General features: G+C 38.8%; 4 protein-coding genes across 5 annotated transcripts; 2 read left to right on the forward strand and 2 right to left on the reverse strand.

Moving 5' to 3' along the window:
• Positions 1-651: 651 nt before the first annotated feature.
• On the reverse strand, positions 652-2,673 carry LOC121750434 (protein EARLY RESPONSIVE TO DEHYDRATION 15-like). Its single transcript, XM_042144971.1, has 3 exons — positions 2,525-2,673; positions 1,458-1,825; positions 652-1,028 (listed from the first exon to the last, which is right to left on the reverse strand). Exons 2-3 carry the CDS (start codon positions 1,795-1,797, stop codon positions 880-882), a joined length of 489 nt encoding a protein of 162 aa, XP_042000905.1. The 5' UTR covers positions 1,798-1,825; positions 2,525-2,673; the 3' UTR covers positions 652-879.
• Positions 2,674-7,153: 4,480 nt separating this feature from the next.
• LOC121752222 (N-acetylglucosaminyl-phosphatidylinositol biosynthetic protein gpi1-like) lies at positions 7,154-11,104 on the forward strand. 2 transcript variants are annotated; one of them, XM_042147174.1, is made up of 9 exons: positions 7,154-7,522; positions 7,901-8,257; positions 8,350-8,490; positions 8,578-8,678; positions 8,756-8,977; positions 9,225-9,719; positions 9,980-10,401; positions 10,526-10,619; positions 10,737-11,104. In XM_042147174.1, the coding sequence occupies exons 1-9, from the start codon at positions 7,337-7,339 to the stop codon at positions 10,873-10,875; spliced, it is 2,157 nt and encodes a 718-aa protein (XP_042003108.1). In that variant the 5' UTR covers positions 7,154-7,336; the 3' UTR covers positions 10,876-11,104. The 2 variants fall into 2 exon arrangements, with proteins under 2 accessions (XP_042003108.1, XP_042003106.1); XM_042147172.1 differs by having other exon boundaries at positions 7,155-7,522; positions 7,886-8,257.
• A 535-nt stretch (positions 11,105-11,639) lies between these two features.
• LOC121753082 (triacylglycerol lipase SDP1-like) lies at positions 11,640-14,672 on the forward strand. The gene is made up of 3 exons (XM_042148245.1): positions 11,640-13,255; positions 13,437-13,580; positions 13,657-14,672. Exons 1-3 carry the CDS (start codon positions 11,831-11,833, stop codon positions 14,485-14,487), a joined length of 2,400 nt encoding a protein of 799 aa, XP_042004179.1. The 5' UTR covers positions 11,640-11,830; the 3' UTR covers positions 14,488-14,672.
• A 6,713-nt stretch (positions 14,673-21,385) lies between these two features.
• On the reverse strand, positions 21,386-22,961 carry LOC121752686. Its single transcript, XM_042147793.1, has 2 exons — positions 22,182-22,961; positions 21,386-21,925 (listed from the first exon to the last, which is right to left on the reverse strand). The coding sequence occupies exons 1-2, from the start codon at positions 22,959-22,961 to the stop codon at positions 21,386-21,388; spliced, it is 1,320 nt and encodes a 439-aa protein (XP_042003727.1).
• Positions 22,962-24,544: the final 1,583 nt, after the last annotated feature.

A 24,544-nucleotide genomic window follows, 5' to 3' on the forward strand; every position in this document is an offset into this window, starting at 1 on the left:
TAATATCAATATCCCACCCATTGCCCCGCACAATGACTCCCCAGAGGGCACAGCTCCACAACCCACAAATGGATTGTGTATGCACTTATATGTTCATTTCACGTAATCTTCTAACTTTACTACTACTAATTTTACTTTCATAATAACCTCAATTCAATCTAACAAAAAAATTTCACATCACATATTTTTAGTAAATAAAATATTTATAATTAATTTTAATATATTTAAGCTATAAAAAATTATACTTCCTCAGCCAAATTTACAAATTTTGACGCGAGTAGCACTAGCTGGCATCTCTCGCCGAGTCCGTTTGTTTATTGAGTATCAAATTAAGACCGCTAAGTTCTGTGAAATATTTATGTTCATTGTTCCCAAATTGACTGATTCTATCCGAGTCATCAATCAAATTATGTAATTAATGACACTATTGCTCTTGTCAATTAGTACAAGTATGATTCAATAAAAACTTATACAACAACAAATTTGACCCACAGTATAAAATTCAAGAATAAAACTGTTGACTGCGATGATAAGAAAACTAATTATAATGTGACATCAGAATGTACATTTTTTTACTGTTACACCACATAATTCTGACACTACATTGCTATTAACGTTCATATTGACAATCTTGAGCATCAAAGGAGACAATTTTTGGAATTACTTTTCTTCATATAAGTAGAGCTCTTACAATATCTGTTTCATTCTTTTTTTACATTTTCAATTTAGTAAAAGCTAAACAAGGGACGTCAGGATATGAACAAGGCTATAAGTACAAGAGAGAGCGAAACCTTGCTCTATACAGAAAAAAAAGCTACACGAAAAACAAACACTGCTGCAGATATGTAGAGAGCTAACAACCTAATCCAACCTTGGATCTCAACGAGGTTGCTGGATGAATCGAGGGCTGCACCTTGGGCTCACAATCTTTGCAGGCTTCTCCCACTTCATCACCTCTCGTGGCGACAAGTAGCCTCTCTCCTTCGGCATGCTCAGAGTCTTCACCAGCGTCGAATTCTTGCTGAAGCCTGATCACAAACATCATCAACAATTAGTCACTCATATATGAAAGAATGCAAGAGTATATATTTTTGCAAAGCCCATCAAGTAGAGCCAAATTATGCTATCCTGCAATGAATTCTTGGATTGTAGTAGTAAATGAGAGTGGCAAAAAAGGTACTTATGCCATATGGCAAATGAGAGTGACATAAAGTGTAAGTCAACAGCTCAAGACTTTTCAATTTTCTAAGCCAAGATTAAGAGGTGGACATATATCTAATGATAAAACATGTACCCAATTATGCTATAATCATATAATGGGATGGTGGCTTTTCTCCTTTCCAAATGGAAATTAAAAGCTAATATGATAGTGACATGCCAACAGGTATGAAAGGATTAGTGCTAATATCATAAAATATTATCAATCATAAGCACAAGGTTGGATCAAAAGTATATACCACTATCAGTGATTCCTATGGCAGCCTTACTTCCATGGTAGTTTTGGCCCTCAGCAGACTGGAGGAACTCCTCAAACTGTTCTTCCATATTTAGGGTGTCCTCATCAATACCAAGGTCAAAGTTATCAGGCAACAATCCAACGACGTCGTTGCCATCAGTCTCCTCGCCAAAGATGTCCTCCCCCTGGTGCTGGTTCAGCCAGTAGTCCTTGAACCAGGTGGCGGTGGTGACGAGGTTCCACCACTCGGGTGAGAAGTCCTCCACTTGCTGCACCGCCGCCGGGATGAACAGCGGGGCATAGGGATTCAGTGAAGACCTTCCTCCGGATACAAGAGCCATGGTTCCTTGTTTTTCAGATCAAAATTACCTGAAATTGGAAGGTATATGAAAATTTAAGAAGATTGTAAATTTGTAATCGATAATTTGTTCATCCAACTGAAACCGTAGGAATAAAGCAAGCACTCACTTTAAAAACAGACTATTATAAGTTTCTTAACATTGAAGTTCAATTTTTTTGAAGATCATATTTGTCTATATTTCACTACCACAAAATCAAAATCAAATTTATAAACAATCGCTTCAATTTCCAGTGAATAGGAGTATAAAATATCTCAGAAACAGCAATTATTTTAAAAACTAATTTGAGATTAAATAAAAACAATCTGATCTGCATCTCTTTATACAATTTCACAGCAATTCACCTTCATTATCAAACCGAAAAGAGACAATAACAGAATATCTGTGAACTCTGTATTGTTCTCTCAATCGGAATCTCTGATCAATTTTCATTCACACCTTACTTATACTGAAATCTGAAATCAAGGATCCAAAACACCTACAGCTAAAAACGGCTATAGTTTTTAGTGTCAAAAGCGAAACAATCATCCTTCGTGAATTTAACATCAGATCGCTACCAACCGAGCAAAATATCGAGCAAAATTCACACTTTTTTCACTGTCCGATCATCTGATAACCAGATCTACTTAGTCAAGAGCTTAAAAAGACGATCGATAAATTCGAGTAGTCAAAGCTGATAAAAACTGAAGAAAGTGAGTCCAAACAGTACCTTCCGAGAAAAATATCCTTATCCAACGTCAAATTTTCAGCTAACACGTATTGCGCTATGACTTGCTCAAAGACAGGAAAAGCGTCAGATATATATAGGTAAAGAAAATATCGGCCGAGCCTAGCGGTTTGGAAGTCAAGCCTCAGGTTTGGGTTAGGCCGAACCTGCCCACTGATTGACCCTTCAAACGACTCCAAATTTTGAAGTTAACGCCTCGTTTGGTTCATACTTTTTCGCTTTAAATCAAAGTATATTTAAAAAAATTATTATCAACCATGTATCTAAATAATTTGCAACCTTTTTTATTTAGACGGTCAAGATAGAATAGATTGCTTTAGTTATTTTGACGTGTATTTTCAAGACATGCTTATGAATCATCTTTAATCAAAATCAACAAAATCTTTTAATCTAAGTTGTTAAACTAAATTTATATGATTATATTCCATGTATGCCATACAGACGTGAAACGTCAAATTTGAAAGCCTTGAAACAACGATCTAAAATAGTTTATTTATATAAAATAAGAATAATGGAGATAATAAATAGCTTTCTCGTACATATAAGTAAAACCAAAGCCAAACACGCTCTAGCACGCCAAGAGCGACCACCTCCTCCGGGAGTTGTACCACAAATATCCAATAGTGAGGTGGCGCGTTGTAACCGGATATAGCCGGTGACGGAAGAGGATAAGTGTGGAATAGCTGTGGGTCCCACCACGCATTCTAATGATTGTCGTGTTATTATAAAGGGGGAGAATCTAACGGCCACGATGAGTGGGCCGGCTGATCAAACGGCGTTGAGGGTGAAAAGTGTGATTGGTGGTGGGACATGGTTAGGAGCTCCAAATAGGCCCTAAACTATGATTAAAGATGGAATTATGTCGCCTAAGTGCTTGTATTAATTACGGAGTGTTCCTTTATGCACCACGGCATGAAAATATCGCCCATTCATCAAAAAATTGATCGAATCTTTTTATGTTAAACTACAATTGGACCCTTCCTCACGCCTCTCATCTAATTTATACTTCCCTCCGTCTCCCATATCTAAATAAGAGTCTAATTTTCTTCCGACACATATTTTTAAGAAATGTTAAAAAAAATTGATAGAAAACAGTTAATGATACATAATCTCACTTGTATTTATTAATTTTAAATAAAATATGTGAATTAAATGAGTTAATGGAATGTAAGGCATATTACTATTTGTAGTATAAATGAACCACGACTCCTATTTGCGGAAGGACTAAAATAAAAAACGGGACTCCTATTCGTGAACGGAGGGAGTACTATCCATTATTTTGATTGTAAATTGAAATACAATGAGTAAATATATACCTCCAAATTAATTAATAACTATGCAATAAAGAAATTTAAAAATTCTAAAAAAAATTACAATTTCTAAAGAAAAAAAATTATTTGAAAAAAGTAGAGAGAATAAATGAGGTATGGAATAAAAGAGTAAAGTAGAGTATATATTTATAGATTTTTTAATATGTTTTTAAAAAAAATTAAAATCGAATCCCACCCACCCTCGAAACAAACCCCCGTCCTCCGCGGAGGTATCACCTAATACATTTTCTACTACACTAATTAAAAATAGATAGCATGGATATTTTTTATAATAAAAAATTAAAATTTTCAATTCCAAACTTCTTAGGGTGTCCACAATATGGAGGACACGGCGGACACCGCGCCTCCTTATAGTGCTGGACACATGAGGCGCGGCGGTGGGCGGCGGACGGCACAAGGCCGACTAGTTGGCCTGGACGCGGCGGGGTGTGGAGAGCCGCGGCGGTCTATTGCACATATCTGGCGCCGCGTTATTTTTTTTAATTTTCGTTTATTTTTAATAAATACTCCCTTCCACTTCATTTTCACCATACACACATCTACACCACTAATTTATTCACATTTAATTAAAATATACAAACAATTGCAAAATAAAATGTGTCCAAATAAAAAATGTCCACTATTATTGTGGACACTTTTTTTTGTGATTGTGGACAAATAAAAGTGGTTATGGACAAATAAAAGTGGTTTGTCCACCAATGTGTCCTCCCTATTTTAGATACTCTTAATACATCTCCCACTGTGCTAACATAAATAAGTAATAAAAGTTCAACTTACCCAAATTTCCCTCCCCACTCCTTGTTGCGTTGCATACGACTCAACGGGTGTCTACACACGCTCCAGCATCCCTATGCCCCTCCTCAGCGCTGCCTCCCACAACATAGCGCACCGCTTGCCACGACCGGCGGAGTAGTGCTTCTTCTATACCGCCGTTTTAGATGCTCTTATAGTGGAAAATCAAACTAGTCTATTCGTAAATCGGCTAATAGTCCTAGCCAATAATTTAACATATATTTATTATATAAGTACTCTATAATAAGGTCTCATTTGATAGCTGAATTGAATTTGTCATGTTAGCTACTGCTCCCTCCGTCCCCAAAGAATATACACTTTGGGTTCGGCACAGATTTTAAGAAAAAATTAGGAAAGTAAACGAGAGGTAGAAAGAAAAAGTACTTATGTCATATTTGGTTGCCAGGATTCTGTCTGGGAAAGTAATCTGATTCCTTAAATTTTAAATTCTTGTGTTTGTTTCGATTTTTAATCAAACTGGGAAAGTAATCAGAATTCTGAGAACAAGGAAAGTTAGTACAACTTTTCAGGATTCTAAATCCTAACTTTTCTTAGGTATTCTTTTTCCCAATTTTAGAATTCTTACATATTTAATGCAATATATTATTATTATTATTATTTACAATATTTTAAAAATAATTTAAAATTATAAATCATACTTAATTTCAATATAATAAATAACTATAATTAAAACTATCATAATTATAACCATGTTATTATAATATTTATATATAATTGTAATTATCATAATATTAATTAATAATTTATTAAATAATTAAAATATAATTATATAATATAAATTACTATATAATAGTAATAAATACTAATTACTATTTTATAAATTAATAATTAATTAATAAAATCGTAGTAAAATTTTATATTATAAAATTTATTTAATTATAATATCGGTAAGTATAATAATAATAATAATAATAATATATTTATTATTATAATACTCCATGTAACTATATTATAATTGTATTATTATATATTGTGATGGATGATCCATATTTAAACTATACATCGTAATAATAAATATAATAATATAATAATTATTATTATTTGTAATTAATAGTTTATTAAATTTTTTATTATTATTGTTCTTTATAAATAAAATATAATAAGTATATTTTCAGTTTGATGTTTCAATCAAATATAAACCAAACACAGGAAAATAAAGTTATTGAGAATCATATTCCCGGGATTCATTTTCCCAGAAATCATTTTCCCTGCCAACTTTACTTTCCCGCCAACCAAACATGGCCTTAAAGTATTGTTAGTGGAGAATGAACCCCACCTCATTAGAATAAAAAGAGTTTCCAAAATTGGAAAGTGCATATTCTTGTGGGACGGACTAAAAATGAGAGAGTGCATATTTTTGTGGGACGGATGGAGTAATAAATAAAATGGTATGTTATTTAGTTTTGTGCGAGTAAATAACATGAGATAGTGCTTGATATATTAAATAAATAAATAGATGTTTTACTATATTTAGGTTTTAATGTATTTAAATTTGAATTAAAATTGTACGAAAATATCCATAGTAAATCTCATTCAAAATAGGAGAAGTGAAAGTTTGAGGTAAAAAATATAATTTGAATTACTTATCATGATTGGAATTTAATTACGAAACAACAACTGCAACAATTTATTCATCCTCTTAATTATTCATTAGTTCTACTATTTAATTTCATTAATTTAAAAATATAATTAACATAATGACATTTCATTAAAAAAAATCATGAAAAAACACAAAAATTTCATTACAAATTCCTACAAATTAAAAATTATTCCATCTGTTCCACAAAAGTATGCATTCTTGGTTTGCACAAATTTTAATGCACAATTGATAAAATAAGAAAGAGAAAAAAAGAAAAAGTAATCGAAGTATTATTAGTGAGAATGGGTCTCACATCATTAGAAAGAAAAAATAAATTTCAAAATTAAAAAGTGTATACTCTTGACGCCCGCTCATAGAAAGGCGAGTGAGTGTCACCACCCCTACCACATGTAGGGAGGCGCGTGCCCCGCCAACAAGGGAAGGGCTATCCAGATCGGGTGTCCATATGGGACAGGTTACCTACAACGGGTGTCCCTTACCGTCCCAGCAGGATAGACTATGACATGAAAAGAGATATTGTTGTGGATGCTCTAAGACTATTTCCAACTATAGTCAAGTCCCAGCAGGATAGACTGTGACATGAAAAGAGATATCGTCGTGGATGCTCTAACACTATTTCCAACTATATTCCATAATTTGAAATGAAGTAAGAAAATAGCTTTATGGTACCTAAAAAATTAAAATTCATCTCATCCTAAATTTTTGACAAATAAAATTATTTTTGTGAATCACTTTTTTTGGATTTTGTAAGTATAAGTGTGAGTGAGGAAAATACTAGTATTTCAAATTTGAGTTTGATATAATTAATGGAAGTAAAATCTCTATGCAATAAATTATTGATTCTCAACAAAATACTATGGAAAGAATCGCAAGACGAACATTTCATATTCAATAATGGGCAGTTGAGCTTGAGTACAAAACTCGAACCTAGACTAACTTTGACGGCTGCGGCGCACCCAAATTCCTCCGTCGCCAGTAGCTACAGCAAATCGCTCTTTTCCGGATCTCACAGTTCCGCGACGAATGACGCTAGCCGATTGAGTTTCAACAATGACAATAAGAAGAAATTGCCGGCTTTGGTGGCCGACTTATCTCTTTTCTCAAACCCCGCCGAATCCAAGCTTCGTATTTGGATGGTTCCTCCACTCTTCCGAAGCTTCCATCGATGTCGTTGTGGCTTTCGCTTGCGATCAGCACAAACTCGCTTCTTCACTTAATTCCGGTTTGGATCTCATGGTACGCTGCTTTTCCTGTTTGGATTTGTAAATGTAGTTCTCAAGTTGTTCTTATGATGTATACTTAGTTGTTTTGATTGCTGATGGGCTTAAATATGGACTGAACGTCGAAATTTTTGTATAATTGATTTCGGTTAATGGTTGTGCTATTTTGATTCAATTTTCGTAATTGGGAACCCTAGTTGCATTCTGGCAATTTTAGTTTTGTGAGTTCAACTGTGTGCGATTTTATTAGGTGTGGTGTTGAATTTCGGAGGTTGAAAGGCCATAGTTTGATATTAAAATTTGTTGATAATTAGTGATATCCTTTTTGTATTGTAACATCCTGATTGCCCATTTCGTATTGGTGCCTCGTTTCATTAAGGAAATCCTTCGACAGACTGATGAGAACATGCCTACAGTTCTCCAAGATAAAAGCGAATTATCTCTTCTCGGATATTTAGAAGCAGACTGTAGTGGCAATAGCAAGATGGGCAGTTGTCGAAATGATAGAAATGAAGATATGAAACGAAACGGAAACCAAAGTTCATGTTCACTTTTGAGTAGTCAAGAGAACTGGCGATGTGGATGCATCAGGGATAGGATCTTAGGACAAGGTAGACTTGCTGGTCCAGAACACTTGTATATCAAACTTGTATATGTTCTTTCTGAAAGAATGGACGGAAGAGTTCTTGCTATCCCGAAAATGGATCATCTACATTTGAATGGCGACATTGACTCCCATCTAGACCTCCACGTATGTAAGTCATGTTGACCTGTACAACGAGCTTCTGTTCTATTCGTTTTCTCTTTCGCTTATTATGCTATCTTGCTTCCTGATAAATATAGGTAATATTCTATGAAATACCAACTTTTGGTGGTCACCATTATTCTTTGGGTGCTCAGTTTTCATCCAATCCAGTAGAAACCCCTAGCAAGAAACCCAAGTGGTTTGAGGATCTCCACCGGAGAGATTCACACCTTGATTTGGTAAATATTCTATACTAAAATGTAAAATCTACCAAATCTAAGTTTCACTTTTTCTAAATCGGTTCTTCTAATATCCTTGGGAAAAAGGATACTGTGATCCAGGCAATAAACAGTGCCAATGCTGCCCAAATTTTGTTTGATGGACATCAATGTGCTGAGTCCAGGCAACTTCTCTTCATTCTCCACATGTAACTGAAACAATACTTACCCTACACATTACTCATTTATTTTTCAATCACTCTAACAGTTCATTATGTCTTGTCAGGTTCTCTACCTTCGCGTGGCAGATATTTGCTGCATCGGTTGCTTCCATTTCGACTATGATTTACATTGTTCTCCAGTCATTTCGTATTCTTTTTAGTTGGTTGTCCCACACCAGCATATATGTTCTGTTCACTAAAGTATTTAGCAATTCATCGAAAAATGTTCACTTCCGCTGCTGTCAGCTCTTGTATTGGCCTGTCTTCCTCCAGGATCAAAACATGAGGTATGTTGACAATTGGTTTATGTTTTTTATTTGTATAAAGGTATCAGAATTCATGATAGTAGATGCATTCTAGACTTACCATGTTTTCATCCCAGAAACAAATCTACAATTCTTTCATATGAAATCATGACTTTTTGCACCTATTATCTATTTTAATCAAGCCATGCCCTCTTCATTTCTGCCACTCTCATTTACTAAGAAATGAAATGTAAGATATGTATCCTCATTATTTTTGCTACTTATATAGGGATTGGTCCTGTGTGGAGTTTGCAGAGAAAGCTGCATCTCACAAGCACTCAATATGGTCAAGTATTGTATTTGATTCTCTTCTTGGAACTGTACTTGGCATTCCCCTGTGGTTTAAAGCAGAATTGGCATACATATGGGTTTCAGACTTTTCACTTGACTTCACAAATGGTTGGTTGCGTACTGGGTGTGTATGGCTGATGGGAAATCCTGCTGGTTTTAAGTTGAATACTGAGCTAGCTGGGGTTCTAGGGATGATTTCTTTGAATGCAATTCAGATTTGGTCTACCCTTTGGGCTTCAGTGGGTTTTCTGTTCATTCATTTCTTCAAAGGACTTGCTCTATGTGGGATTCTTTTTGGTTCAACTTGTGCGGCAGCTCTACTTGTTGACATAATCTCTCTACTAACAATGCATGTTCTGATTCTTCATTTATTCCTTTCAATTCTCTATTCGACTCAAATACAGGCATTATCAGCTTTGTGGCGCCTATTCAGGTAAAACTCTTTTTTATGAAGAATCTTAACCTGTCTTTAATTTTGTACGAAGGTAGGAAACATTTACTATGTCTATGTCACCTAAGTTAGTGGAACAAGTAATATAATATCATCTTATATTCTAAATCAAGTGATTTGAGTGGTTACAAAGTGTTTGATAGGTTGATCATTGTGGAAAAAATTTGCTAGCTCTATTGAAACTCTTCGGGATTAATTTATATTAAGTTATTCGATCTCATGACATGAATGCTGTCTTGCAGGGGTAAAAAGCTGAATCCTTTGCGCCACAGATTGGACAGCTATGACTATACTGTTGAGCAACATGTAGTTGGTTCTCTTCTCTTCACTCCTATATTACTCCTCCTACCGACGACATCGGCTTTCTATATTTTCTTCACCATTTTGCACACAGCTGTGTGCTTCGTCTCCATAGCTGTTGGGGCCATCATGTCTTTTATCCGTTCCACTCCATACGCTAAAGTTTTCCTTTGGTTGAAGATGAGGAAAAGATTTCCATCTGGGATATTTTTGAAAGTTGCATTATGTCAACATTCTGAGACGGAAGCTTTTGCTGGCAGTAATTTGTCCACTGTGGATCTGCATAAAACAGCATCTTCAAGCGGCAGTAGCTGTAAATCTACGATTTTGGTTACATTTCTTGACAGCAATTACTTGAAATTAGGTAAGCCATCGAGTCACAGGTGTCTAATATTCATGACTTTCAGCAACCAGATCCCAAAAAGGAAGAATGAAATTGAAGGCTACATACTAAAAATATTGATTCTTTGTTTTTGATAACATTTCAGGAGAGGTTGTCTGGCCACACTATAAAAACCTTTATTCGGCTTTCTCAAGGTCGGCTATATGCTCATCTGCCTATGGGCTTCTCACTGGGAGAAGGTATTCCTCGTATCACCTTGAACTCACACACACGTTATTGTTTTGATATATCCAACTCCCCACTCAGTTTTACCTTTCCGTGTTCTTGCTGAGTTTGTTTTGGTTCACTTTCTACAGCACGCTGCATGCTCCTGCTGCTAGTCTCCCTATGACGCTGCCATGGATAGTGATCCCTTGGAAAGAATATTGGCATCTATGCCGTAATTCAGTTTATGCATGCAGAAAACATCCTTATCGTAACCCTTTGACTCATTGACAAAGGACTGACTATACATTCTATCGCTCTAGTTTTCTCTTTGCCACCTTCATCGAATGCTGAGATTTGCACATACAAACTTTTATTTCCTCAACCTACTGATATTGGGGAGGATTTGTATTTTTTTTAGGCGATAGCATAATTCTACTTGTTGAACTTCATTTTTGTATATATATAACTTTTATTCTTAATGCCTAATGTACACGGATCATTGATGTTCCCAACCATATTTGGACTTTGGCACTGCCCTCAATTTCTTTGTTGTTCAAACTATTTGTAAAAAAAAAACTAAAAAGATAAAATATGGAGTATAAAAATTACATATGATTGGTAAACAGAAAACCTTAGAAAACAAAAAGTAAAGCAGCAAAAAAGTAGAGCTTCATAAAAGAGGCGGCGGTGGCAAGGAGTATTGAACTCAGGTCTCCACTGTAAAAGACGGAGAAGGATACCACTGGACTAATCGTACCCTAATCCTCATAATGAAGAAGTGGTGAGATATCAAGAAAGTCAGTAATCCTTAAACCGTCCAAAAGAATAATGACTAACGAACTTTCTGAAAAATACACAGAGTCCAAAGAGGTAGAAACGAATTTTTATCTCTTATCCTAAGCGCCGACTGGACTGTTTTGCACTTGCATGCATGCTCAGTTTCTAGTATATTCATCATCACCGGTGTTCGCAGCAGACGTCACGTTTGCATTTTGAGGATAGACTTATCTATTCTGTTTTGTTCACAATCCCAATGCATAATTCCCCGATCCAACTACCTTCAATAATTCAAATCCCTTTCTTATTCAACAAAACAAAACAAAACAAAACAAAACAAAAACATCAATTATCCGATTCTTTTTTGTTGGCTCTCAAAATCAACTCTTGATGTATAATCTTGAATCTTCATATTTTCTTTAGTTGAAGATTCTTGAAACACTAAAAAAAAACTTGGTCTGAATAAATGGACATAACGAACGAGGCGAGTGTGGACCAATTCTCAATCGGACCATCGACGTTCCTCGGGCGCACAATCGCCTTCCGCATCCTCTTCTGCAAGTCTCTCTCTCTCCTCCGCCACCAAATCCTTTTATCCCTCTCCCTCCACTTCTCCAAACTCAAAAAAAGCCTGAAATCCCACCTCTCCCCTCTCCTCTCATGGCTCCACCCAAGAAACCCCCAAGGCATCCTCCTCATCGTGACCGCCAGCGCTTTCCTCCTGAAACGCTTCACCAACGTGAGGGCCAAAGCCGAGATGGCATACAAGCGCAACTTCTGGAGCAACATGACCCGCTCCGCCCTCACCTACGACGAGTGGGCCCACGCCGCCAAGATGCTCGAGCGCGACTCCCCCCGCCCCCACGACGCCGGCCTCTACGACGAGGAGCTCGTCCTCAGCAAGCTCCACGAGCTCCGCCTCCGCCGCCGCGACTGCTCCATCCGCGACTTCATGTTCTACATGCGGGCCGACCTCATCCGCAACCTCGGCAACATGTGCAACCCCGACCTCCACAAGGGCCGCCTCCACGTCCCCCGCATCATCCAGGACTACATCGACGAGGTCACCACCCAGCTCAAAATGGTCTGCGACTCCGACTCCGAGGACCTCCTCCTCGACGAGAAGCTCGCCTTCATGCACGAGACCCGCCACGCCTTCGGCCGCACTGCTTTGCTCCTCAGCGGCGGCGCCTCCCTCGGCGCCTTCCACGTTGGAGTCGTCAAGACTCTGGTGGAGCACAAGCTCCTCCCCAGAATCATTGCCGGCTCCAGCGTGGGGTCCGCCATGTGCTCTGTTCTGGCCACCAGGTCGTGGCCAGAGCTGCAAAGCTTCTTCGAGGACTCCTGGCACTCGATCCAATTCTTCGACCAGATCGGAGGGATCTTCACCGTCTTCAAGAGGATCATGACGCACGGGGCGGTTCACGACATCAGGCAGCTGCAGATGATGCTGAGGCACCTCACCAACAACCTCACCTTTCAGGAGGCGTACGACATGACGGGGAGGATCTTAGGGATCACGGTGTGCTCGCCGAGGCGGCACGAGCCGCCTCGCTGCCTGAACTACCTGACGTCGCCGCACGTGGTGATATGGAGCGCGGTGACTGCGTCGTGCGCGTTTCCCGGGCTGTTTGAGGCGCAGGAGCTGATGGCGAAGGACAGGGGCGGGAATATAGTGCCGTACCACCCGCCGTTTCACTTGGATCCGGATAAGGGGGTTGCGGCGCGGCGGTGGAGGGATGGGAGCTTGGAGATTGACCTTCCCATCAAGCAGTTGAAGGAGCTTTTTAATGTGAACCATTATATTGTGAGCCAGGCGAATCCGCACATTGCGCCTTTGCTCAGGTTGAAGGAGATGGTCAGGGGCTTTGGTGGCAGCTTTGGTGCCAAGGTATGTATCGGAGAATTAGAAAATGTGCTGCAATCTATGTGTAACCCTTACTTCATTAGTACAAGGCCTTTTGGGAAAGTGACACAAAAGCCTAAAGCAGACAGTAATGTGAGTTCGGGTACGGATTGCTGAACCCTCACAGTATGTGTGTGTGTGACAAGATCCTCTGTTTCATGTGTAGATTGCTCAGCTGGCTGAGATGGAGGTGAAGCACAGATGTAACCAGATATTGGAGCTTGGATTTCCACTTGGAGGAGTGGCAAAGCTCTTTGCTCAGGATTGGGAGGGTGATATCACTGTTGTCATGCCTGCTACTCTGGCTCAGGTAATATTACCTCATTCCTCTTCTCTTGGTCTCAAAAACATCTATTTTATTGATTCTTGCTTGTGTGAATCTGCAGATATCAAAGGTGATACAGAATCCCTCATATGTGGAGCTTCAGAAATCAGCAAACCAGGGGAGGAGATGCACTTGGGAGAAGCTCTCAGCCATGAGGGCCAACTGCAGGATCGAGCTCGCCCTCGACGAGTGCGTCGCAGTGCTCAACCACATGCGCCGCCTCAAGAGGAGCGCGGAGAGAGCGGCCGCAGCTGTCGCCTCTCCCCGCGGGGGCGGCCTAGCCAGGTTCAGTGCCTCCAAGAGGATCCCCTCATGGAATGTGATTGCCAGAGAGAACTCAACAGGGTCGCTCGAGGAAGACCTCATGGCGGACCACGCCACCAGAAACTGGCACACGCTCCGCTGCAGCCACGACGGCAGTGACAGCGAGTCGGACAGCTCAGACCTCGTCCAGTCATGGACGAGGTCTGGCGGCCCTCTCATGAGGACGACCTCCGCCGACAAGTTCGTCGATTACGTGCAGAGTTTGGAGGTCAATTCGAGAACCAACCCGACTTCCGATGATGAGAGAGATCTGAGTAGTAGAGTTCCCGCCAGCGCCATTGTGGTGGCGGAGGGGGATCTTCTGCAGCCGGAGAGGGTCAACGATGGCAGCATCGTGTTCAACGTCGTGAAGAGGTCGGCGGTGACGTTGTCGCCTCCGACGCGGAATTTGGATTCCGAGCACAATAGCGCTTCTCCTCAAGAGTCGCCGGTTGCTGAGTTGTTGCAACATGATGAGATGGATGAAGGTAGTTCAGTCTCCGGCGACGACGACTGTATTGACGGAGAAAATGTATTCGGAGTAGACTCTGACCGAGCTCCGGTTGATCGGCATGCGAGGGATGTTTGAGGACGACAAGATAATGTTATATCTGTGAGTCTATAGTTGAATAACGTACGAGACTGGATATACCACATCCAATATGTTAGTGTGATTTTTGTACTAGATAGTACTAGTAAGTAGCTATGGAAATAGATTGCAATATTTATGTTACAAAAATTATTGTTAATATAATTACCGTCAAAACTCGAAAATTCGGGCTAGCAAATAAAACAATAATTAGTTGAGGGTTTTCATGTAAATTTTTTTGGGTAAAGTAATGCAAACAAAGCCTGAAACTAACACAATAACGGATATAAGAAACACCTATGTTATCATGGATCAATCAACTACGTAATCCCAAAGGCGGAGTATCTGAAACATGAACTCCTCTAGATTTTTCATGTAATTTTTCGTGCTGAATTGATCAGACTTATTCGATCAAGTATATCGTAGACGTCGATCAAGTGTAGTAGTTAGAGTTCGTGGCTTGTTTTGCATCGAGTACTAAGTGCGGAGACCAATTGTTAACGATGGTCAAGAAAGTACATGGAAATTTATGAGACTATAGCTCTATAATAAAATATCCAATTTAATCACGCAACTTAATAAGAATGTTTCTCATCAACCAGTCATACAAAGGCAATATATACCACAACATCTTAATAAAATCAACAAAAATTTTTGACCTATTTGGATGCAAAGTCCAAATGGGGTGCACGAATAGACAAGTTGAGACATGCATCACCGCTACTAGATTATCAATTTATCAATGCTATAATATCATATCATGTGATTATCTCTAACATTTTTTTTATAGATTTTACATTTTTCATCTTGTATCCTTTTTTTCTAGGTTAAATTATTATAAAAATCATTAATTTTGATTACATTCTAGTCCGCATCTTGCAATTTTGAAAATTAACTAGAAAAACTATGAAATTTTGATTTATTCTTGTGAACGGGTAACATTGTTAACTCATTGATATTGACATCCACATATAAATTTTTAGTTATCATAGTACTCCCTCCGTCCCACGTTACTTGAGTCGTATTCCATTTTTGGTTGTCCTATGTTACTTGAGTCATTTCTCTTTTTAGCTAAAAACAAAACATCTAATCACAATTACTTTATTCTTTCTTTTACTTTATTCTCTTCCCTCTCTTACTTTATTCACTCCTCTATTTTATTTTACTTTATTTAAACTCACTAAACACAACTTTCTTAAATCACGTGCCGAAAAGAAACACATCAAGTAACGTGAGACAGAGGGAGTATCACATATAATTTCAAAAACAGAATTTATTATAGAATAACTGAAAATAATTTGAAATTTATGATTTTTCTAGTTGATAGTCAAATTACGGGATAGAGTTTAATCAAATTTAATTTTTCTGATAATTTGTCATTTTCTTTTATATTTTGTACTATTATAATAACAAAATCATTACAAATACAGAAAAAAATAATTTATTATATATATATATTAATCAATTTGAGTATAGAGAGAAAAAGATGCATTTAAATAGTATTTGGTTTTAATATAACTTGTAAATAGGATGAAACAAATAATTTATGATATAAATATTTAATTAAGAAATGATGTGCGATTTATCAATATTCGAAAATTAAGAAATGTGTGTGCTTGTGGTTTTTTTTCATTGGCTCTATTAAAATATCAAGAAATGGAAGGGCTCAATCAAAAGAAAGTTCAAAGTGAGATACTCCAAAGAGAAGGGATGGACAAAACAAATCATCGTTTATGTTTTTTGTTTTTGTTTGTCAATGCATGCATGCCATTGATTTGTTTGTATTATAATAGTACAACTATTATTTTGGATTTGATATTGTGATAATTATACCTAGGGCAATCATAATTTAGATTTCCGATCGATGTATTCCATCTACTAGAATATTTTAATGCATACAGTAGATCAATCTCAATTTAGATGAAATAAAATAGATATTTTATCCATGATAAAATTTATTTGCACCATATGCATGTCCAAATAAATTTTTGATTCGGACGTGACATGAGGGAACTCCGAGATGGTGACTACCATAATTTCTGCGTGCTTTCGTGAAAATTATTTGGTACTATATAAATGTCTTCAATTTGCAATAATAGATTTTATAAGTCAATACAAATAGATAAACGACAAATTAAATACTTATAGTATAATTATTCACCCATCTATCCCACCTTTTTTCAGAGTGTCCGACCTAAACATTTTTAGTATTCCATAAAAATTTAACAAAGTTATTCTCTTTATTCCAAGGGAAAAAAAGTGTCATTTATAATGGAACAGAAAGAGTAATATTTCATTTACACAATAAAACTGTAACCAAAAGATTAACTAATTAGAGCATTCGTCATTCGTAATTAGGGAGATAGGAGGGTGGCGCTCTCGATTGCGTGCCACACCACCGTGACGGGGGGGGTGGAGATTTTGGATGGGATGGCCGGATAGTGGTGTGTCGTTCGAGAGAGTGAAGATGGGGTAGGGGGTTTATTATTACTATTTAACATTATAAACTGTATTCGATTTAAAAGATTATATCATATAATAATCAATCATATGGAGAACAAATCTCAGCCATTATATCAAAATGATCTAGTTCACTATATGGCTATTTAGTTCACTATAAGAGTGATTTAATTCACTAGAAGAAGGAGTGAAACAAAACACCATTATAGTGAAGTATTTACTTCGTGAAGGATTTAGTTCACTGTAAAGACGTTTTGGTTCACTCCTTCCTATAGTGAACTAAATCGCTCTTATAGTAAACTAAATTCGTGTTATCTAGTTATGCATTTAAGTAGTGGTTTTCCTAGATCACTACTCTATTTAATCATATATGTATATTATTTGTAAAATTAAATCTCATAAATTATTTTTAGATAATAATTTTCTAATAATAAGTTATAGTCCATACATCTCTTCTAATTAAAATAACGTCACAACATCATTCTAGATGAATATTGCTGGAGAAATACTGGTTTAGCCACGCCCACTGTCTTCTTGCAACATACGGCGCCGTCGATTTTTCCTTTTCCGGCGTGCGGTTATCTATTGGCTATTTTAAGCAAAGATTCATCCCTTAGTAGTTTACTAAGTTTATATTTTAAATCGAAATATACTTTGCTGATTCTTTTGTACGTATAAAATAGTAGTACTAACTGATATAATATGTAATTTATTATGCTATTGTGATGATAAATATGCCAAACACGATGACAAATGAAATATACTTAGTTTGACAATTTTACCCTTAGTATTAATATAATCCATAAATCATAATCATAAGTTTATTATTCGTGACGACTGACTAGATTATATTTTGAATCTTTGATTACTACTCAAAATGAAGAAACTTTGTAGGCCTACATACCATATATTTTGCTTATAAGGGCACCCACAGTGGGGCGCCCGATGGCGGCCATCGTCCTCGGGCGCGGACGATGCCTTCATTTGTGGGTGCCCGCCATCGTCCGCGCCCTACGCCCACGCCCGATGCATCGTCAGCGGAAGAAGCGCGGACGATGGCCTATCGTCCGCGCCATTGGGCGCCCCATTGTGGGCTAGGCGAACGATGGGCGCGGACGATGGCTTATTGTCCGCGCCATCATGCGCCCCATTGTGGGCTAGGCGGACGATGGACGCGGACGATGACACGCGTTTTTAATTTTTTTTTTCCGAATTTTGTCTATTTAAACCTCGTTTCTCATTCACTTGTTCATACGAACATCTAGTCCCTCTCATTTCGCTCATCTCTCACATTTATACCTCTTTCGCATACCAAAATGAACCACGACGACGACACCACTAGTTCTAGTTCCTCGGAGTCAGGTAGTTCGACCTCGGAAGCCTTAGATGCAGCCGTTGAAGAGGCCATGGTGGGATGCTTAGTCGAAATGCAGCGCGAGGAGGCGGCGGCGGCGGCAGCGGCAGAGCAGATCCACAGGCCTATTCGACATCGAATGTCTGTCTGACGTGACCACGCGGCAGCTCACTAACGTCTGGTTGCAGACTATTTTGCCGATCAACCACGGTGGGGACCGACTGTTTTCCGCCGCCAGTTTAGAATGCCCCATTACCTTTTTCTCAGCATTGTCCGGACGTTGTCATCACGTGATGAATACATGACGTATTGGGAAGACGACATTGGCAGACCCGATCTTACACCGTTGCAAAAGTGCACGGCTGCAATCCGTCAGTTGACCTACGGCACCACGACGGACATCTTCGACCAGTACCTCCACGTCGGGGGATACAACAGGCCGGGAGTGCCTGAGGAGATTTTGTAGGGGAGTTGTGGAGGCCTACGACGACACATATTTGCGCAAGCCGACTGCCACTGATTGCCAGGGCCTGATGAAGATGCACGAGACGACGCACGACTTTCCTGGGATGCTAGGGTGCATCGACTGTATGCATTGCCAGTGGAAGAATTGTCCGACGGCATGGAGAGGCCAATTCACTAGTGGATACAAGGGCAGCCACCCGACGATGATCCTCGAAGCCGTCGCCGACCATCGGCTCTGGATCTGGCATGCTTACTTCGGCGTAGCCGGGTCGAACAACGACATTAATGTCCTTAACTCATCCACCCTCTTCACCGAGCAATGCAATGGCAACGACCCGACCATCGAGTTCACTGCCAATAGGCGTCAATACCACATGGGGTACTACTTGGCCGATGACATATACCCACGGTGGCCTGTTTTTGTGAAGACGATCAGCTGCCCAATTGGTGAGAAGAGGGTTTTATTTGCGCAAAAGCAGGAGTCGGCGCGGAAGGATGTCGAGCGGGCATTTGGTGTGCTCCAAGCACGGTGGGCAATTGTGAAAGGGCCGGCTCGTCTTTGGTTCAAGGAAGTCATCGCCGATGTCATGTATGCGTGCATAATCATGCACAACATGATAGTCGAGCATGAAGGTGGGAGCATCACCGAGTGGAACGATGATGACGGTGCATCTAGCTCGTCCAGCACGGCGACCGAGCCCCTCGCTAAAGGATTACCTCCGGGCTTCAATGAGGTTCTATCTAGACAGGCCTCAATGCGCAACCAACAAGACCATGCTCAGCTCATGAACGACATGATTGAAGAAGTGTGGGCCCGTAACCACCGTCGCTGAGTTTGCGTATTTTTTTAATTCGTATTGTAATGTATTAATTTTTATAAATGAAATGAAGTTTTTTCCCAATTTTTGAAGTTATTTAAATATTCAATTAAAAAATATATATAGGGCGCCCCACTGCAGGTGGGGGTATGAGGATAAAACTAATGACGGGCGCACCATAGGGCACGCCTTAGGGCGCCCCATTGTGGATGACCTAATTTTGATTCATGATCAAGACATTTCATAGTCGTGAATTGAGCATTTTATCTATATTCACACTCACAAAAAATCATAATCGTGAGTTTACCATATTAACTCTTTTGGATACAATAATCAAGACTATAATTAGTCACTCGCACTATTAACTACTCCCTCCGTCCCAGTTTTAGAGTGACATTTTGCCAAAAAAGTCCGTCCCAGTTTTAGAGTTACATTTACAATTTTCCATTTTTGGACATAGAAATTTACCCTATTATTCAACAAAATTACACTCAAATGCCATTATAAACACAAAAATAAACCCAAAATAAAAAACAAAAAACATAACCCCCCACCCCACCCCCAACCCCCCTCATTTGACTTTCATCTATCTCTCGCTCTCCACCATTTCCCGTCTCCCCCATTCCCGAACCTTAATCGCCTCCTACTCCAATCGCCGATCTAAATTGTTGGACCCCTAATCGGCTCCTACTATTATCACTCCACCATTCCCGTCTCTCTCTATTCGCTTCTCATGGCGGAAGGTTGGGATCCATTGTCGGAGTGTGAATCCGTGCTATCTTTCGATGCACCTCCCGAAACCCTAATAGTCCCTGATACACCACCGGAAGTGATTGAACGGTGGGAAATCGACCGTGTGGTCGATTGTTACCACCGATCTGGACATCGGAGATGGTTTGCGGGCGTTGATGGGTCTGAGGTCGTCCATGAATCTGAGCTTCCCCCACCGGCTTGTTTCTTCGACGGATCTGAAATCCAGCCACCGTCTGAGGGCTTTGACGGGTCTGAACCGTCCCTCCCCTGTGACGAATCTGGACCTCAACTAGCTTCTTCATCAAAGGTGGAGTACACCGAGAATGAGAAAGCTATGCTGCTTATTTTGTTGCCTGGCATGAAAGATCTCATCTAAACTGTGGGTATTTTCTCAATTCTGAGCCACCCCTTTGCTTGGTTTGGAGGCTGTTTTGGCATGAATTGATCTTGTTTGATGTCATATGATGAAGTTTTTGTGATGAATAACATCTGATTATCTGTTTATTGACTGGATTGGTTGGTTTTTGTGAACTTAGCCACTCCTTTGATGGTTTGGAGGCTTTGATTTGCAAATTTGTACCTCTGTGATGATGTTGTTCTGAGAGTTATGCATGCTCAGCTATGATGTCTCTGTATTGGTTGTGTTTTTGTGAACCTAGCCACCCCTTTGATGGTTTGGAGGCTCTGATTTGCAAAATTGCAGCCTTTGTTTGGTTTGTTGGGTCTGATTTGCAATGTTGCTCCTCTATGATGATATTTTTCTGAGAGTTATGCATGCTCAGCTATGATGTCTCTGTATTTGTTGTTTTTTTGTGAACCTAGCCACCCCTTTGATGGTTTGGAGGCTCTGATTTGCAAAATTACAGCCTTTGAATACATACAAAATGTAGTCTATAGATTTACAAGCAGGCTTAGTTACCATTCCACATAAATCAGCCTATTAAACCTAACCCAAAATGTAGGCTATAACCAAAAAAACAAGTTTACATCCTAAACACCAAACTACTTTGATGCTTATACTGTAAACCCTAAGATCCAAGTGGATTATTTAGAGCTGGAAAACATTCATTAGATGCCCTATGTCATATGAGGCACCCACATCATTCTGAGGTAGTAGCAGATACTCCAAGCTCTCTTTGACTAAATTCTCCCCAACTTCTAGGGATGTAGGAAGCCCCACTGTTCTTCTCAGCCTTTCCTTGTTCAAGTGGGGTATTTTGTAGTTATTGCCTCCATGCACTTCAAGGATCTTACTGAGGCAGCTTTGCAATGTTAAAAAAACATTGTTCAGAGTTTGTGGTGTGAGTTCCTCAAAAGAACTCCTGACATTACCCAGTAATTCATCTATGTTGGTTGCTACTTTATCATATTGTAGTGATTGAATGGCCCTAAAAAAGCCTAGGTCCAATACATTGGTGTCTGGGGAGTTGGCTGGTTGGCTGATTAGATGGAACTTAAATCCATCTGAACTTGCAAGCTCATCAAATTGTGAGTCAAAAGATCTTAGGTGAGGTTTGGCATTATCTTGTTGGATATAGATATCCTTGCTTGCATTGGCTGGCCACTTTGCCTTGATTGCTGGAATAATCTGTGCATCATGAATGAATCAATGTAAAAAATTCTAAATGATGACAATATCAATGTCTGATAGGTTGTGTTTTTGTGAACCTAGCCACCCCTTTGAAGGTTTGGAGGCTCTGATTTGCAAAAATGCAGCCTTTTATTGGTTTGTTGGATCTGATTTGCAAAATTGCAGCCTTTGATGAATGAATCAATGTAAAAAATGCTAAATGATGACATTATCAATGTCTGATAGGCAGGTGAGGGGATAAAAATATCCATACCTGATTCAAGAGACATTCTCTTATTGTTTCCTTGTTAACTGATGGAATAGATTTAGTCTCTAATGTCCCTCTTGGCCTATTCTTGGACTTCCTTTTGGCTGGAACTTGTTCTGTGAATGGGAATATGCCTATTTTACCATCAAAGATGGTCTGACCATCTGTGCCAATCTGTGGCCTACTTACAGCACACATGAACATCACCTTTGTGATAAATCTTTTTGACTTGCAAGACCTGTAAGGCTCATCCTCATCCGGCAACAGGTAGTATCTGTCTGAAGCTTTTGTCATGTAAAACCATTTCTCATCAATATGAACTGCATTGTGCATAGCATGATAAAGAAGCTTTCCTTCATCCAAAGCTGGCTGAATATGAGTAAGACACCATCTCATTCTACTGATTTTGTTTGCTTCAGTGAGTGCTGGTTTTATGGCATTTGTATGTGGCCTTATCAGGTGACTCTTTGCCCATCTACCAACTGTTGTCTTGCTAACACCCATTTTACATGCAAGCTTTCTATAGCAAGATCTCTCAAGAAAAGACAATTGTTTGAACTTTTCATCATCAAAATGTACTTTACCTGTTTTCTTTTTATATCCTGATGCTCTGCCCCTCATGATAACAGGCTGCCCATCTGACATTTGCTGCTTGGCTATCCCCCATAATCGGCTCACTGTAATTCTGTGCACTTTGAATCTATTGGCTGCCACTTGAAATGAACCATGTGGCAGTGCTCCAGCTTGGCATTGCTGTTGTAGGAACTGTACAATATGGTTCTTCATTTGGCTGCTCAACTTCAGGCCTTGTCTCGGCCTGGCTCCAGTTCTGCATCCTGAATATTCTCCTGCTCCATCTGTTGCTCCATATCTTGATCCATTTCCATTCCCCTATGATGAAATTGCTCTGAGGGTAATTTACATATAAATACCTTTTGGTTGGTGTGTAGGTAGGTGGAATTGGCAATTGTTGGTGTAAATGTGGAGTGAATGTATTTATAGAGGTAGATTACCTTTATTTTGATGTTGGATTTTTCCCTCCATGGGATTGTAAATTATTTTTCCCTCCTTAATTTGGAGGTTTGAGTAAATGAAAATGGAATGAATTCCCTCTTCAAATTTGTGTTGATGTGATGGCTGAAAATTAGGGGATTGCTCATTGTTCAAATTTTAGTTTAAAATTTAATTTTGTCCTATGTAAAGGAAATAGAGTAACCAAGGTGTAAAATTAAAAATAATAAGTCTAACTTATTTAAACAACCAAAATTAAATAAAGTGAAAGAAGAAACAATTTTAAACTAAAAAAAGTCAACCTATCTCACTTTCCACCTACTCACTTCATTTATTACACACTCTACCTTCTCACTTCATTAAATACACACTCCACCAATTTCTTAAAACCCGTGCCATAACTAATTGTTACTCTAAATGTGGGACAGAGGGAGTATTTTTCTTATAACAATTTATTATAAGAGCATCGGCAGTGGCGCGGAATTCCCAAAAACATCTCCTGCCACGTCATACGGACTTCCCACTGCACTGTCACGTCATAAGGACTTCCCACTGCACAGTGGCGGACATCCCCAAGGACTTTCCGAAGGACTTCCCACAATTAAAAAAACCACAAATTCACAAATTAAACAATTTCCGGAATTAAAATTTCGACACAAATAGGGAAAAAAATTCCATTAAATATAAAAAAAGAAAAGCACATTTCACCAAATTAAAAAACATTTCAATAATTAAAAACTACATCAACGACGACCCCTCCGCTGCCAAACTTCTTCAATAATATCGTTCTGAAGCTGAACAAAAAACCGTATACATAGAAATTTTTTTTAAAAATTTAATGCAATAAACGAGAATTCCGCGAAGACGTCCGTGGGAGTCAACGCAATGGCGGACTTCCGCACGCCCGTCGCTACGGAATTCCGCGTAACGCCGCGGAACTGCGGTGTCCTCGGCAGAATTCCGTATCCGTGCATACCATGCACAATGACAGACGTCCGCCGCAGAATTTCGGCACGCCGATCGGAATTCCGTCGGAACGGGCGCCTTTGATGCTCTAATGATAGTAGTTAGTTTTGAAATAAGAAAAAATCGTACTTTACACTTAAAATAACTGATTCTTTATTGACGCTGCTTTTTAAATTTATGACGTTTAAATAAATACTTTTTTGGCATATAGGAATAGTAATTTTAGATATAATATGAATTTTAATGAATAATTATTAAAATAGAATAGAAATAGAATGAAAAATAATAGCAAAAATATTATTAATTGAGAAGAGGTTTATCAAAAAAAATATAACTTGTATAAGTAATTAGTAAATTAGTACTCAATCGTTAATTAGTCGATGTCAAAGACT

The sequence above is a fragment of the Salvia splendens genome, chromosome 10 (assembly GCF_004379255.2).
Source record: "Salvia splendens isolate huo1 chromosome 10, SspV2, whole genome shotgun sequence".
In the NCBI taxonomy this organism is placed as follows: Eukaryota; Viridiplantae; Streptophyta; class Magnoliopsida; order Lamiales; family Lamiaceae; genus Salvia; species Salvia splendens.

Excerpts from the sequence above, each read along its gene's own strand:
- LOC121750434 (XM_042144971.1), bottom strand. The coding sequence starts at position 1,797 with ATGGCTCTTGTATCCGGAGGAAGGTCTTCACTGAATCCCTATGCCCCG. Across the intron at positions 1,029-1,457 it reads CATAGGAATCACTGATAGTG|GCTTCAGCAAGAATTCGACG; the intron begins GTATATACTTTT and ends GTTTGTGATCAG.
- LOC121752222 (XM_042147172.1), top strand. The coding sequence starts at position 7,337 with ATGACAATAAGAAGAAATTGCCGGCTTTGGTGGCCGACTTATCTCTTT. Across the intron at positions 8,491-8,577 it reads GAGATTCACACCTTGATTTG|GATACTGTGATCCAGGCAAT; the intron begins GTAAATATTCTA and ends CTTGGGAAAAAG. Across the intron at positions 10,620-10,736 it reads GGGCTTCTCACTGGGAGAAG|CACGCTGCATGCTCCTGCTG; the intron begins GTATTCCTCGTA and ends CACTTTCTACAG.
- LOC121753082 (XM_042148245.1), top strand. The coding sequence starts at position 11,831 with ATGGACATAACGAACGAGGCGAGTGTGGACCAATTCTCAATCGGACCA. Across the intron at positions 13,256-13,436 it reads GTGGCAGCTTTGGTGCCAAG|ATTGCTCAGCTGGCTGAGAT; the intron begins GTATGTATCGGA and ends TTTCATGTGTAG. Across the intron at positions 13,581-13,656 it reads TGCCTGCTACTCTGGCTCAG|ATATCAAAGGTGATACAGAA; the intron begins GTAATATTACCT and ends GTGAATCTGCAG.
- LOC121752686 (XM_042147793.1), bottom strand. The coding sequence starts at position 22,961 with ATGAAGAACCATATTGTACAGTTCCTACAACAGCAATGCCAAGCTGGA. Across the intron at positions 21,926-22,181 it reads GAGAATGTCTCTTGAATCAG|ATTATTCCAGCAATCAAGGC; the intron begins GTATGGATATTT and ends CATGATGCACAG.